At 38.1% G+C, this 15,570-nt stretch overlaps 3 protein-coding genes across 3 annotated transcripts in view; 2 read left to right on the top strand and 1 right to left on the bottom strand.

Moving 5' to 3' along the window:
• Positions 1 to 238: 238 nt before the first annotated feature.
• On the bottom strand, positions 239 to 9,835 carry LOC139965628 (small nuclear ribonucleoprotein-associated protein B'-like). Its single transcript, XM_071968199.1, has 6 exons — positions 9,698 to 9,835; positions 8,634 to 8,715; positions 2,367 to 2,545; positions 1,710 to 1,920; positions 1,179 to 1,265; positions 239 to 633 (listed from the first exon to the last, which is right to left on the bottom strand). Exons 1-6 carry the CDS (start codon positions 9,698 to 9,700, stop codon positions 608 to 610), a joined length of 588 nt encoding a protein of 195 aa, XP_071824300.1. The 5' UTR covers positions 9,701 to 9,835; the 3' UTR covers positions 239 to 607.
• LOC139965623 (zinc finger BED domain-containing protein 4-like) lies at positions 2,552 to 7,514 on the top strand. Its single transcript, XM_071968185.1, has one exon. The coding sequence runs from the start codon at positions 4,992 to 4,994 to the stop codon at positions 6,858 to 6,860; it is 1,869 nt and encodes a 622-aa protein (XP_071824286.1). The 5' UTR covers positions 2,552 to 4,991; the 3' UTR covers positions 6,861 to 7,514.
• The window catches only part of LOC139965624 (negative elongation factor D-like), a 22,085-nt gene continuing 16,263 nt past the window's right edge, over positions 9,749 to 15,570 (top strand). Inside the window, exons 1-6 of the mRNA XM_071968186.1 lie at positions 9,749 to 9,905; positions 11,220 to 11,350; positions 11,649 to 11,758; positions 13,488 to 13,597; positions 14,271 to 14,378; positions 14,715 to 14,867. Of these exons, the coding sequence (XP_071824287.1) occupies positions 9,864 to 9,905; positions 11,220 to 11,350; positions 11,649 to 11,758; positions 13,488 to 13,597; positions 14,271 to 14,378; positions 14,715 to 14,867 (654 nt within the window). The 5' untranslated portion in view covers positions 9,749 to 9,863. The remainder of the gene's footprint in view (positions 9,906 to 11,219; positions 11,351 to 11,648; positions 11,759 to 13,487; positions 13,598 to 14,270; positions 14,379 to 14,714; positions 14,868 to 15,570) is intronic.

The raw sequence follows: 15,570 nt of genomic DNA, 5'->3' as shown, positions 1-15,570 counted from the left end.
TGACAGAATGTAAGGACTACTTTGCTGCAGCTTGCAATACACCACATCCAAGTTTTCAGGAAATAGATTATTTGCTTTGTTTCTGTGGCTTAAAATGTGAATATTATTATTCTTTTGTTAATTGGTTTGAAAATAATTTTACATTAATTGTCACCACCACAATCTGGGTAACTTTTGGTAAAAATTATTTATCAGATAAAAGTAAAAGGCAATCACACTAATGAAAAGACATCCAGAATTTCTTGTTTTACTTGTTTATTAAAGATATAAAAAAGAAAGAAATTGATTTCAAACTAGAAACCCAAATATATACAGTGGACAACCAGATGACACATTTGTACTACTCATTGGCACTCTTGATTTCCGAGCTCACTCAAAACTTGAATCCATCTTAAATAATTATTCATCTTGTTCTGTAAATATTTCTTCTTGAACCAAATTTACCAGATAATGGGATGTGATTCAAAGAACAGCCTGAAGGTATAAACAAAGATGAAAATCAATCTGGATACAGGAGAAGAAACCTCTGCAGCTACCATGCTCAATCTTCTTTGTTCTGGCGGTCGTCCTCTCTCCATCTCTATTTATAGATGCAATCTCTTCCTCCTCATCTCCTCATACCAGGTGGGGGACCTGTAAACCACAAAAAGAGAGAATCAGAAACAAATTGGTTATAATAGTTCACTGATTTCCAAAAGGTGTTCTATCATTTATTACATTCATGTCTTACATTATTTTGAAATGACAATACTGCCTTATTGTGATGTTTATTTACTAACAATACAGGTACAACATTAATAAACCTTTGATATAGCAGCCTTTTAATATATTATTTTTAACCAAGATATTTTTTAAGAAATGTCATACGAGATGAAACCTGGGCACAAAATCCAAACAAATTTGATCCAAACTCATCCCCAGTCCCTGTATATACAGATTGTAATGGTATGATCACCACAATGTCACATCCAGTGTGTATCTGTCTCATGGACATATCATATTACAATACTACCTATGTGTAATATTATTTCATTGAAAGTTCTCTAAACTTCGGTCATTTTGTATTTTAAACTGAATCCAGGAAAGAATGCATTCCGTGTTAGATCTGTCTGTCCCTAACATATTTGAAATAAAACATGAGGTGAAATTGTCAAAGACTCTTTCCTGGATGTACTTACCTCTCATCATCATCCCAGGAGGAGGCATTCCTCTTCCGCCAGGGGGCATTCCAGGTGGACCCATGCCAGGTGGGGGCATTCCACGTCCTGTAAAAACAGAGGCAACAGGTCAGGAAAATGCTTTCCATATATTTTCCTCTCGTTTGGCATATTGATGCCAAATCACTGCCACTAAGTATTTACTATACAAATAAATTCCATAAAGATAAATTCCACTGAGCAGACTGCAATAAATATGAGACCAGATGCCTTTATCAATGACCATTAGAAATGATCCTTTATCTTTTCTATTCCTGATATCCAAGAAGTCAATTTGTGAACTATGATAGCTTCAAGGATATGATAATTTAGCAGACAATGAAAATGGGAAGTCAACCTGGCCCAGTCACATGGATACAATCTGCCTGAATGAATGACTACTATAAAAAACATCCCACATATGGAGGCTATGAGTAGTAGCCTTTACGACTTATCCCAAACACAAATTTGACCTGAAAGTTGTGCAGGAAGAATTTACAACTCTTATATTACCTGGTGGGGGTCCTCTAGGTGGAGGGCCTCCTCTGTACTGCTGTGGTGGAGCCATGATCTGTTGAGATGGTCCTCCAACACCTCTCACTGGTCCTTGAAGACCTGGTGGAGCACCCATTTGTGGTCCACCTGGAGGCATACCTCTTCCAACAGCTCTGGATGTTCCTGGCCCACCTGCACCTCCACCAGGGAGAGGCACTCTTGGTCCTTTCTGTAATACAACCACAATACAATAATCTATCAAATGAAACACATAATACTAGACCTGTTGATTTGCAAAAATCCCTTGAAATGGTGTCTTACAGATTGCCTCAAAATTGATTTTGGATATGGTCAAACATTCCCAAAACACTGACATTTTTAAGTTTTAATTGCCCACAATGTTTATAATAAATTTATCCATTTTCACTTATTGCCAGTAGCTGACCAATCCGCACTAGTTGAAATCAAGACCATATCCAACATCAAAGAAAACAATATTTTAATGGGCTGGAATTTTCTCTCTTTTTCCATACTACTTATTTGCAAATTTGTTTTGCTAGTTTGTAAAAGCCCTTACGAAATACCGAAAAGCATTAAGAACAAATTTTGCAATGTGATGCTCTATAATTATTTCTTTGCAACGGATAGGGTTAAAGAAATAGACCTGTTACTTACATCTTGTACTGGCGGTCCTTCCACTGTCATTGAGACTAAATGTTCTCCTCTCAGTAACACCAACCCCAACGTTCTTTTTTCTTCCTTATCGCCAGATTTTGTCTTCTGTTTCATCTTCCGGAACTCCTCACAATCTCCCAAGACCACATTCATGTGCTTGTCAAAAGCAAGGAATGTGCCTAGTGGAAAAGAAAACAAAAAACACCACATAGAGTTAATTTTGAGATGGCAATTCACCTAGAAACACACACTCAAACATTACAGTACAGCTGGAAATCTTTCTGCAAAGTAGAATTCAAGAACATGCTTGACACTTTTCTTGCATTGCTCTTTGTTGTTTGCTGAAAGTTTGAATACTGTTCTGTCAAATTACCGACCCAAGAACTGACTAGTTGCAAGCAGTTTCTGGGACTCATCAAATAGAATGCGGTTGCGAACCATGGCAACATGCTACGCAGGTATTGTGGCTTCTAACTGGCATCACCCACGGTGATATGTTTACATAGGGTACCCCACAAACGCAGGATTGGATGGTATATTTAGTAGAGAACAAAACTTGCATATGTAAGGGTTACTCGTAGATATCACATTAATCAGTTTTTTCATAATAAATTAAAGACTATCCATGTCCACTCAAGTCATGGAATTTAGCATGTCCCATTCGTGATTGGTTGTTTTATTTTAGACTATACCGTTCGATAATAGGTTGGTGAAAGGTTGGCATATGTTCAGTCATTTTCTCAAATGTATTGAAATTAGTGTTCAACCGATTATGCTTTAACAGAAATACCGATTACCGATTATTTTTTTCCAAATCGTACCGATTCCGATTCCGATTATTAAACAAAGAAAAAATATCCCATTTATACGAAATCGGCAATAAAGTACGTGGTCGAAACAATTGTTGTTGTGTTTTTCTTGTTTCCTGTGTATGCTCTTGCAAATATATATCATTTAAGGTTCAATCAAGGAATAAATTATTAACTTGAAATGTCGTAATTCGCAAAACATAAGTGATTGCTTGACAATTTAATGAGTTATAATCATTGAAGCATCACATTATCCTGTGCCGACCATAGTGGATCAAACTAGCAGTAGTGACCTGTATGCATTGCGCAAGTCCGGGAGATAATAAAAAACTAGACGTACAGCATTGTTTAGTAATATATGGTTATTGTGTCGGCAAACAATAGCACGAAGTTGAGTATATTCGTGCCCCGCACAATAGTAAGAGATTGGACTGAAGATTTGATAACTTAACAGTGGCAACCATAACTTAAGGCGGTGAAATGAAATATTGAAAAAAAATATACCACTTATCTTTTTCTACTATCGTCGGAAAAGATAAACATTTCTTTCAACGTTATACACGCTGCCGAACATAAATACGAGTTCAGTATACGTTCGGCTTGTTATTTACTTTCAAGCCACGGGTCGTCGTCGATTGTCTTAATTCGTTTCCATTCCTTGTTACGTTCGTTAAAAACGGTTGAAAACCAGTATTACTAATTTCTACAAATAAATTACACCTCGTTTTTCCTAGCTGCGATATGAGGCATGTGTAACTGGGCCCTTGTTCAACAAGAGAACATACGTAAACATCGTATCCCCAGCACCCTAGCTGCCCTGGTATGTATGTTACGCATCATTGAAATAACTGTGCATAGCAATGCATCTACCAGTGTATCTGACCAAAGCCTTTCCCGCCAGAATGTGACGGGTTTCCAAGTCGGAAAATCAAGGTCAATGAACCAATACTATGTTGAAAACACACGGTAAACGTAAACCCGACAGTTTTCGCGCCTTATTGACTGCTGCGTGGTAATTGAAACTTGAAGTTAACTTCCAATAAAGGAAAATATGGATATGGGTGTAGTTATCTGTTCCTAGCGACAGGCTAAACGAATCACGAAGCATAAAAATGAGTTGAAATGACGTTTTACCACAGGGGTATAGGATGGGTTTTCTTATCCAGGTTGAAAAAAATTAAGCTAGAATCCACGATAAAACAGAGGGGATGGGTCGGGAAACATGACCCTTTGCAAATTGTGAGAAAAGAAACATGAAATCACGAATAAGGGGATCAAATAAACTGCACTACGGAGCATTTCATGCCTAAACATAACCTAAGCTTATCAACATAGGCCGTATCAACCACATTGACAAATAACACGTTAATTGTGAGAACACATAGATGATAAACCCCCTCCCCCCCCCCCCCTCGGCTTAGCAGTTACACAGGATAAGATATTTGATTGCTGAGTTCAAAGAAAGCGAAAAGAAGGGCATTAGCGACCACTCCTGACTCGACCGGAAATTCTTTAGATCAGATAAACTATCCTCTAAATTAAGTTGGACGAGGAGATGTGGCAAGTTTAAACAGGTAGCCATAACAAAGTTTATTGGCTGTTTGATTGGAACACTGAAAGATAGTTTGGAAAAAAAGAGGATAATGCTTATAAATAAAAGTTGTTGTTTTTTAAATAATAACCGAGTTTCGCACCGTCGTGCTAACAATTTGGTTCACTATATCTTCGGCGACTAAACGAAACGCATGCAATTTACCTTATCACACTGAGAAAACTTGTTGAATTTTCACAGTAGTATCTATCTTTACTTTCAACCATGCCTCGTATCGCAACCAGTAAAATTTGGGATTACTTTAGTATTTCTCCTAACGATATTACTAAAGCGAAGTGTATTGCTTGTGGTACCTTAATCTCTCGCGGGGGAAAAACTTCGGCAACCTTCACCAGCACCAACTTGAAGAATCACTTGAAGAATTCTCATACTTATAAATTCAAGGAATTTCAAGAGAGTCAAAATAAGGCAGATGAACTGAAACGAAAGTTAGACGCTGATAAAGCTGGTCCTTCATCATCTCAAAGCGCGAAAAGAGTCCACCAGATGCAGCTGACACAGATGGTGGACAAAGTTACCAAGTGGCAACCAACGGACTCACGCACTATTAGGGTGAATTCAAAACTGGCAGAAATGATTGTGCTAGACTTACAACCCTTTTCAATCACAAGAAATGTTGGATTTCAGCGGTTCTGTGACGCCCTTGATCCGAGGTACCCACTCCCATCTGACACCCACATCAGCAGGAAGTTAATTCCGGAGATGTACGATCGTGTTAAGACTAGAATGAAGGAAGAAATTACCAGAGTCAAGCACATTGCCTTCACAACTGACATTTGGTCTTCAACAGTTGGATCCAACTCATTGGTGAGCCTGACAGGTCACTGGATTGGGCTAAACTTCGAAAGAAAACATGGCGTGCTGAATGCAGCTTCGTTTGTTGGGAGGCCCACAGCAGATGCCATTAAGAGATCAATTGAGGGAATGCTGGCGACATGGAAAATTGGAAAAGATCAGGTGGTGACGATATTGAGGGACAACGCTGCCAACGTCATTGCAGGCTTGACACAGACAGGCATCGACCACCAGAGCTGCCTAATACATACTCTCCAACTGGTGATAAATGATGCCATCAAAGTACAGCGGTCAGTGAATGACATGTTGACTGTTGCCCGTGGTATAGCAGGGCATTTCAACCACTCACCTCTTGCCCACCATCGTCTGAGTGCCTTGCAGACTAAGCACAACATTCCAAGCCACCACATACTGCAGGACGTTTCGACGAGATGGAACAGCTCGTTTTATATGTTGGAGCGAATCCTCGAACAGAAGAACGCCCTGGTGGAGTATGCCAGTCTGTATGACATGCCAGTGATGACTGCAAATCAGTGGAATCTTGCTTCTACACTTGTTTCCACATTGAGACGATTTGAAGAACTTACGCGGCAAGCGTCTATGGCATCGGCTACTATTTCAATGGTTATTCCATCATTGTCGATGCTGAGACGCTCTCTATCAAAACACGAGGATGACCAGGGCATACAGACACTTACGAGTACCATGTTGGCATCCCTTAACCGTCGCTTTACAGCAGTGGAGGAAAACAAGCTATTAGTTCTTGCTTGTTTCCTAGATCCTCGTTTTAAAACAATCTTTTTCTCGGACGAGGCAACACACCAAAGAGCTACTGACTGGCTGGAGGATGAGGTGGCTATCGACCCCCCTGCCGTAGTTTCTGCCGCCCAACAGCAAGAAGGTGATGCAGCTCAAAGCGAGGGTCTTTTTTGTGAGGAATATGCAGAATTTGTGATGGAGAAAGGCGCCCGTTCAGCATGTGGTGTTGACAGTGGAGTTGATTTTAAACTTGAAATGAACATGTACATATCAGAACCGTTACCAGGGCGCGGATGTAATCCGTTAGACTGGTGGAAGTTAAACTACCACAGGTTTCCCCGTCTTGGAAAATTAGCACTGAAGTATTTGTGTGCCCCACCTTCCAGTGTGCCCAGCGAGAGACTGTTCAGCGAAGCAGGAGATTTATATGATGAAAAGAGGAATCGTCTGAGACCAGAGAAGGCAGAAATGGTTCTGATGTGTCGAGGGAATTTGCCCCTATTGGACTTTAAGTATTAGGCTAATATTTTCAGCTGACGATTTGAAAAGAGCATTCTCTACGTCACTTTGTTTTTGTCAGGGACTATATTTCTCTTTTTACTATTGTTTTCACTATTTGGATTTTTTTACTCTTCCTTTTCTCTGTGATTTTCGTTACATGCCTATTCAAGAGATCGTTACGTAACTAACGATAAGATTTGTCACTTATTAAACGAACTGTTAATAGTTGCATTATTTTCGTATGCTTTCGTTTCACTTTCATTCCATGATTATTGTCACATAAATTAGTTAGTTTGCGGGTGACTAAAATATTTTAAGCGTAAATGGGGGAGGGGTGGGGGTGGGAGACTCGTTATGGAAAACGTAAATAGCATCACATAGTAGTTTTATCGTTTTCGTCATGGAATTTTTTTACAATGCAGTAGTGTGACACTCACACTCGTCTTACTCTTAATCGAGATGACTTGATCAGTGTCTAACTAACAAAGGAAAATATAATGTACATAAAACCTAACGGTGATATTTGATTTTGTCCCCTCTGTTTACTTGAGTAACTGTTAATTACTTAGAAAACATTTAAAACTTCCAATACCACAGCCAAAACTCAAAAGCCATTCATGTAAAAAGAGGATGTACAGTAAACAGAAAAGTCGGCCTGCGCAACACCTATTCAGAAAACTTCTTTTGTTTGTGTCTGTTGAGTTTTCAGGAATGTGAGTGACAAAATTCTTGGAAATACTGTCATAGCGAAGCCAACGCATGCGTACGTAAAAAGAACAATCCTAATCGAAACACGAAAAGAGAGCTATTCTATCGTACATGCCTGTCCTTTTTTCATCATACAAGCAGAAAAAAGGCCCAACCCATAATTTCAATTGAAGTATGTCGCTACGTTTGCCGTTTATTCTACTTTGGCGAAACATGATCACATCACTCGACAGAGCAACCGATACTAGCCGTAGTTATGTCTACAGTGCAGCGCATTACTCAATGTTACTAGTGCTACTGATAAATAACTCGCTCGCAACGTTATTTACATAAGAGCTGTATCGAGCGATATGAAAGTCCGTTCAAAACAGTAACTGCGTAAATTCGCGGAATTGGTATTGTTACCATGCTTACTGTGCCGAGAAACATTGAAGTCACGAACCACGAGGGATGCAAAATCGGCGATCCTAGCACCCTAATTTTATGGAATTACATTGTTAAACACGTATAGAGGGTATCTTTATTTGAATTTTCGTAGTAAAATTGCAAACCTAGAACATCGCTTGATATTTTCACCTTCCATGTGTTTTTGAATAATCGGTATCACATAACTGGTATTCCACGTAAATTTTACCGATTCCGATTATGTACCGATTATGCAATAATCGTACCGATTCCGATTCCGATTAGGTTAATCGGTTGAACACTAATTGAAATCACAGTCGGTACTGTATTATGAGATACACTGCATGTATTTCTGTTTCTCTCTTTCTCAGAGTAAAAAGTATTTTTTATCTCTCTTTTCAGGTATCGAACATGGAGTATCTTCTCTCCTTTTAGAGTAATAGAGATCTAGGATACTGAAAAAAGAAGATACAGGAGGTAAAATGCTCCATGTCCGATACCGAAAAAAAGAAAGAAATTACTATTACTCTGTAAAGAAAAATACTCCAGGTCCATGTCTTTCCACCAGACTATACGTTCAGTAAAACGACTGTTTAAGATTCTACACACATACAAAACACAGCTTCATAAATGTGGAATATTCCGACCGGTGATGATTGGGACATGATCCCGTCTCACCTATAAATGTTCTGCCATCTTGCAGGATAACTCTCATCCTGTAGTTGACATGTTGCAACATCTTCGAACTCTTCCCAACAACCTGCAAACAGAAACAAAGAAAGTATTGTGCACATGTATCTAGACTAGTTTGTCATATTTCCATGGTGATTCGTAAAATGCATCATCACTACACAGGTTGACAGTTTAATTCCTGACATAAACTCTGGTATCACATTGTATAATGATAGGCAACATACCTGTCCAAATAATATGTGATAGCATTTTTGTGGATAGCCTGTGATATTATATTTTTTTTGATACACATTGATCTAGCCTAGGCCCTATCTCAAACTCCTAAATGTAGGCCTAGGAAAAATGATATTCCTCAATAACCCTTGTGATAAAATATCTCAACATTGTTGAAGACCACTGGATTAATACACTCTTTGAATACATAATTCATAATGAAATTGTGTACACACAAGATAACCACTGCAAAGAAGATTGATCAGTGAGCTTGATGCTAAGACAGTAAGAGCAAAACCATTCCTTTAAAGGATAAGTTTTTATAATCTTTCTGCATGAAGACAGTGGCAATATTAAATGCTTCTCTCACTTGATTTTATCAAACTTTTCTGGCAAATAAATTGAACTTGTCCCTACTCATAGCCTTGTTGTACAGCAGCCTAAGTTAGGCCCTTTGTTAAGTATGTACTAGGCCTAGTACTAGTCTAGGCCTATATTTGTCCCAGTACTTTAATATATGACTACACTTAGTGTTATAAAGGGTCATTAGTTCACTTTACGGGAAGAACTTGTTGGTTGACCGTGAAATTCACGACTAACGAGACGAAGTTAAAATGTATGTTGTAACTTAAGGTTTATGCATTGCTAGTAAGTATACCGATGTTTACATTTATAGGCCAGTGTAGGACGGTGGAAGCCTAACAGGATACGCTAGACGAGCTGAAGTCATAACCGAGATTTAAAATAATATTTCGATGAAGTTGTATGCTTATTACCGTCAAAAGTACTAACATCAACTTTGAAAATTACTAAATTATACTTATCAAATTTCTCACCATTTTGACTCCTTGGATGACGTTGATAACCAAGGAAAGAAAATTACACCGCGTCTGGGTGTCTGTATTTCACATGTAAGCGTCTGTACGTTATCCAAACGATTACGGTAAGCGCCCTCTAATTCTCGCCGGTAATTGTATTTTCAAGTTAAATTGGAGACAAAACATGGAAGACGAGGAGTACGGTGATTCGGACTACGAACAAAATGTCTGTAACTTTGTGTGGTGATATATTTAAGTAAAATTATTATGAAGCCTTGATTAAGGCTAGTTCAATGAATTTTTCGATTAAGCAATTGTATTCAAGTTGCATATTCCGTAGAGTAATGATTATCACACTCTACCGTAATGTTTCCAGGTATTTCGTGCAACTAGGCCAAATGGTAGACAAGTGCCGAGTTGACTGGCACTTTCTAACGTATACTAGGTAACCAATTTTTTTCCCAGGAAATCGCGAAACGTGATATTGGACCTGACCCCACCCTTCCCCCTTCCCGGCCATGTTGATAAAGAACTCATAACTACACCATACGTTTTTGGCGCTTCCGTTTTATGTTTCAAGGATGATGGTCAAATGCCCAAATTTATACAACACCTCATTCAGTCAGCATCAAGCCTTTCAAGGGAAAAGTCCAATAAATTTTTTAAAAGCTAAAAAAAAAGTAAAAGGTCACTGCAAGACTTATTATTCATCGCTTAGTTTGACATGATACCTTATGTGAAATCCCAGCTGTGAAATAATTCAATGATAAGGGGCTTTTTACAAAGGACATATAATCCTGTGACACTTTTAATCTGGGGATGGCATATGAAATCTGGGGACTAGTGTACTTCGGGCGTTGGGTCACCTTATACCTGGTTGAGCTAGTTGGCATTTTTGCAGTATGTATGAACTTACATACATAAACCTTACAGGGATGTGCATTGAAAGACATGTTCATTTGCAAACTTAAAGTAGCCCTAATGATCACTTTACTCACCTTAAATCTAGTATTCTACAACATGTATTTGTTCTGCCAAAATTGTATGGTGGTGTACAGTAACTTCCTGTGTTGCTAAAGTGTGTGTACTGTGTTAAGCATATGCAGCTACACGGATAAACACAGCAGTTGTCTTGTGTGTAAGTCAAATTGTGACCACGAACACAATTTCAATCTACAAAACCCCACATAAAAAAAGGCTAAATCCACTGCAGTTAAAAAATGCAATATCAGTTTTGTATTCCCAGGCACATTCATGAAATATTTCAACCGTTTTGTAAAATCATACAGTAAACTTCAATGCAAGCAGTGAGGTAGAGAAAAAAACGTTTCAAATTGTTAAGCCATGATGGACAGTTAGATTTTGTCTCTGCGTAGTATTGACACTTATAACTATCTTGCCGTTGACGTTGTGTTCGTGGTAACTTTACTGTGTCAGGCAGTTGTCACTGAATATCGTTACCACCAAGGTCGCTTCTTGTTGCTTCAATTATTGTCCCTTTGAATGTTTGTTTGATCAATCCTCTTTTCTTTCCCTAAAGGAAACTGTCCCAGAAGAAGAAGAAGATCCAGATGAATTCAAAGACGATGAAATAATTCAAAAGGAATGTTTGGAGTCTTTTGGCAGCAAAGATTATATCATGGAACCAGGAGTCTTCAAAGACCTAAAACGGTATGTATTTTAGTTAAATTATATCGTTTTTGTCCCATAAACATTGATAAAAGAACTTAACTAGTGTACTTGCAGTCATTCACTAAACGGCATAGAATAATTGAACCCATTAAACTCCGACATAATGTCCGATCTCTACCCCATTAAACTCTCACATAATGTCCGATCTCTACCCCATTACACGTCAATATTCAAGTTTGGGTTCAGTTTCATCCTTTACTAGAAATAATCTTAAAAGGGTTTCATGAATTACCGGATTGTAGAAGTGTGGTAGTGTTTATTTATACTTTCTTTTCAGATATTTTAAAGCCGGTGGAACGCCAGAACAGGTGGTCGTCCTCTTGTCTGAAAATTACACAGCTCTTGCACAAACAGTGAATCTGTTTGCAGAATGGCTTATATTTACAGGTAGGAAAAAAGGAAAATACATTATGACTGGATATGAACTGTGTAAAGACTGTTCAGACAATAATCCTCTCTCTGCTCTCTCCATCTTCATCTTGCATACCTGATGTAAAATGATCAGTACAGACTTGGGCAGGTAAACACTGTCTGGCTTATGAATTGAGTAGCATCTTCTGCTCATTTTCAGGGTTGCAAGTTCTTTTTCAAGGTTTTCCTTTCACCAGTCTTCACTGCCAGATAATATACTAAAAGTCCACCTATTTCTCCAATGTTGCTAGGTCAAGCAAGTCTTCTCTGGTTCAAAATCCAAAATTTTGAGAAGGGAATTGTCACTTTTATGCAATCTTTGCGTGAAGTGAGAATCTGAAAATCCTTCTAAAAAATGATATAACAAAGTGAAAATAATGTCTTTCCAAACTCTACATATCGGCACATTGTGTGAAGTAAAACCTGTATCATGTAAAACATGTTCTGACCTAAACATCCTTGAGACGTTTCACCACATCTAGTGTCTTGTTTTGTCCTCAATTTCCCATGTTTGTGGATGGAAACTTTCATACCATTGCTAACTTATGTCACAAGGAAGCCTTACCACCTCTGCAGTTGAAAATTGTTATGAGTTAAATGGGGATTTTACTCATTATCATATCAACTCTTATAGTTTCTTGTGTCACTAACTCATGGATCCATAATATGTCAAATCTTCAGGTCCCATCACTTGCATCATGTATAGTGACTTCATGCTATTATGTCTAAAGGTGCAGGAAGCTGTTTTAAACAAGCTGGATCTTAAAACATTTTGAAAAGATGCAAGTTAATTCATTGGGTATAGACTGTAGGGGTCACCAGTGTGCACTGTTTGGTCAAACATGTGGGTAACTGTTCTTACAACTGTTCAAAAAAGAATGAGAAAGAAGCATTTGTAAAATTTTGTATTGCATGTAATCCTCAAAGCATGTATGGTGCATTAAACCACAAACCTTTGAAAGCAACTCTGTGTACGGTACTGTGCTGTCTTGTATTGCACTATTCCTTATTGCTATAAGACCTAACTATGAGTTTACTATACAAGTTTTACTTAATGTCAATATATCCGATGAAGATTGAGACCAAACTTCACTTGTATTCTCAAACTTCTGTGGATACTTGTCATGTTAGGAAACATTAGATTCTAAGGCCCTCTCTGTCTCAGAGCTACAGTAAACTACCTGTCACTATGATGGTTCTGTCATGTTGTGTTTTCTAAATACTTGCTATAATCTACATGCTAACTGGCTATACCTTAGCAAATTTGATTGGTAGTGAATGCCTAATTCACTAACTTAAAGGCTGGCGGTGTTTGATGATGTAAATTAATAATTTACGAGATCTGGTTGCACCCTAATCTGAGGAGATAATTCAATATACTGAAACATGGTATATGGCAACCTTGAATAATACACATGTATCTTAGATGTTCTCCAAGGCTATATATTAATTTCAAGTTGTAATATTTTATGCGATTTTGTGAAGTGCTTTGAGATCATTCTTTGATGTAAAGCGCTATTTAAGAATAAATTATTATGAATATTATGATTATATATGATCATGGTGACCCTAACCCGTAATGTCATTCATACACATTGCTGTATTATGCTGTATACAAGGTAGTATTGGTCATAGCCACATCAAGGATGAGTCATTTCATCAAACCAAAGAATAAAGTCTACAATGGTGTGCTCTTGTTTTGCAGGAGTCAACCCAACAGAAGTGCAGCAGATGGTGGAAGATCACCTGAAGCGACTCATCCTGAAACATTTTGATCCAAAGAAAGCAGACATGATCTTCACCGAAGGAGAAGGAGTAAGATTCTGCTTACCTGTTTATAATTTAAAACAGAAGTGAGCTACTTAAGCTTAGACCATTGTCAAGGTGATACCCATCATCTCACATGAATGCTTGAAATATATTAACACCGTGTGATTTCAAGCTAATTGGGCTGCCTAATATGCTGCCTATTTTAAAGTGTTTTAAAGATATAACAGCTGTTTGTATTGTTTCAGGCAGTGTCCAGTCTCTTAGCTCTTCTTAGTCTCCTCAATCAGTCATTCAGTAATATTTCTTACTCCTCCCATAGCATGTAAAAAACATATCATATTTTCTGACAAAGTACAGCGATATTAGGCTGAAAGTATTTCCAATTGGACATGAAATAGACTCTACATTTCAAGCAGTTTCAGTATGTGAGTTATCAAGATGCTATTGAAGTAAGTAGTCAACCTCCAGTGCCATACTCAATGCAGTCTTTAGGAGTATTGATGTAGCCTTCTGCCATGTCTTAAACCAAGTTGGGGATTGCAATTTTAGTATATTTAAATTAAAGACATGGCACCTGGCATCAAAGATTGAATAAAGGTGACCATACCATGTGCAGGGTCTCAATAGTGACCCAAGAACAAATAGGAAAGAAATTCAGATCTTGTAGCCTTTGTGTATTTCCAAGAGTAGAAATGTTATGCTTGTTTTCTTTCCTTAGACCCCAGCTTGGCTGGAATCGATGATACAGCATCGCACATGGAGGGTGCTCTTTTACAAACTTGCAGAGACATATCCCGATTGCTTGATGCTCAACTTTACCATCAAGGTTTGGCTTCATGGTTTTGAATCATTCAATTCTTGAAGAACTAATAAATTGTAGCTTAATTTTGTTAGCAAGTCATTAAAGAGAGTTGTGTATTTTTAGTTCAATGATATTGTAGCTTTTTTTTTGATCTGATGAGAGCTATCTGAGCTATATTCTTTCTTTATTCTTGTGTTTTGTGTGTTTCTTTTCCAGTAAGGTTACTACTTATTTTGTGCCTTTTGATTTTAGCCAATTCATCTCCCAGTTATCTGGAGCAAATAAACAGATGGAAACTAACTTCCAGAATCCTCTTCATTTCTTATGCAACTTTGTGTATCTTTATACCTATATTTTCAGTTGATATCTGATGCTGGGCACCAGGGAGAGATCGGTAGTGTTTCTACGGCCTGTCACGAGATTGGTGTTTTCTCGAAAGTACTACAGACCTCCTTTAACCAATTACTAGAGGGCGGAGAGGAGGCCATCATCCAACATATCGATGAATTTAGTGTATGTCTCTCCTTACTTGATAATATATTTATAATATGTGATGTTCTTTCGGAATTATAATTTTCAAGACATCATGGTACTTGTGAAGATTTACACTTTTCTTGTGCCAAGAACTGGCTATCACTGTTTAATGGGTGTGAAGACTCGCGCAAAAAGAAACGTGTAATGCTGGTAATCTGACCTAGTTTCGAATGAGGTGTAACATAAGTGTTAGACACCACCATCGATCCCAGAAAATACACACACAGCTTGCTACCGTCGGTAATTAGACACTAGTGTACAGTCAGTACATACAACTGCGGTCAATACCCACATCACAGTATACAAACGATACAGCGATGGACATCTCAGGTCCAGCTAAAGATAACAAGGTATCACGTTTCATTACTGTCTGCATTCTGTAGCGACACGAACAAAACGTCACTTGCAAGCAACAGAAAGTTAACTTTATCAGATGGCCGCACGCGGTTTGGGGCGAGTCAACAATGCCTTTAATTGCTCAACTTGAACTGACAAGTCATCTCTTCATTAGCCTCTGTCTGTCGTATTAACCTAAAGGACTATTTGATCATAATTTCATAAACAAAAACAGTTGATTAGCATCACTTCCACCTGGTCTTTCAAGTGTGTGCAAGCAAACACTTTGTTTGTTACTAACAAGGGATTATAACGAGAGACACACAGGATGGGTTGAAGCTTCAAT

The sequence above is a fragment of the Apostichopus japonicus genome, chromosome 3 (assembly GCF_037975245.1).
Source record: "Apostichopus japonicus isolate 1M-3 chromosome 3, ASM3797524v1, whole genome shotgun sequence".
Classification (NCBI taxonomy): Eukaryota; Metazoa; Echinodermata; class Holothuroidea; order Aspidochirotida; family Stichopodidae; genus Apostichopus; species Apostichopus japonicus.
This window is presented reverse-complemented; position numbering and strand designations above follow the sequence as displayed.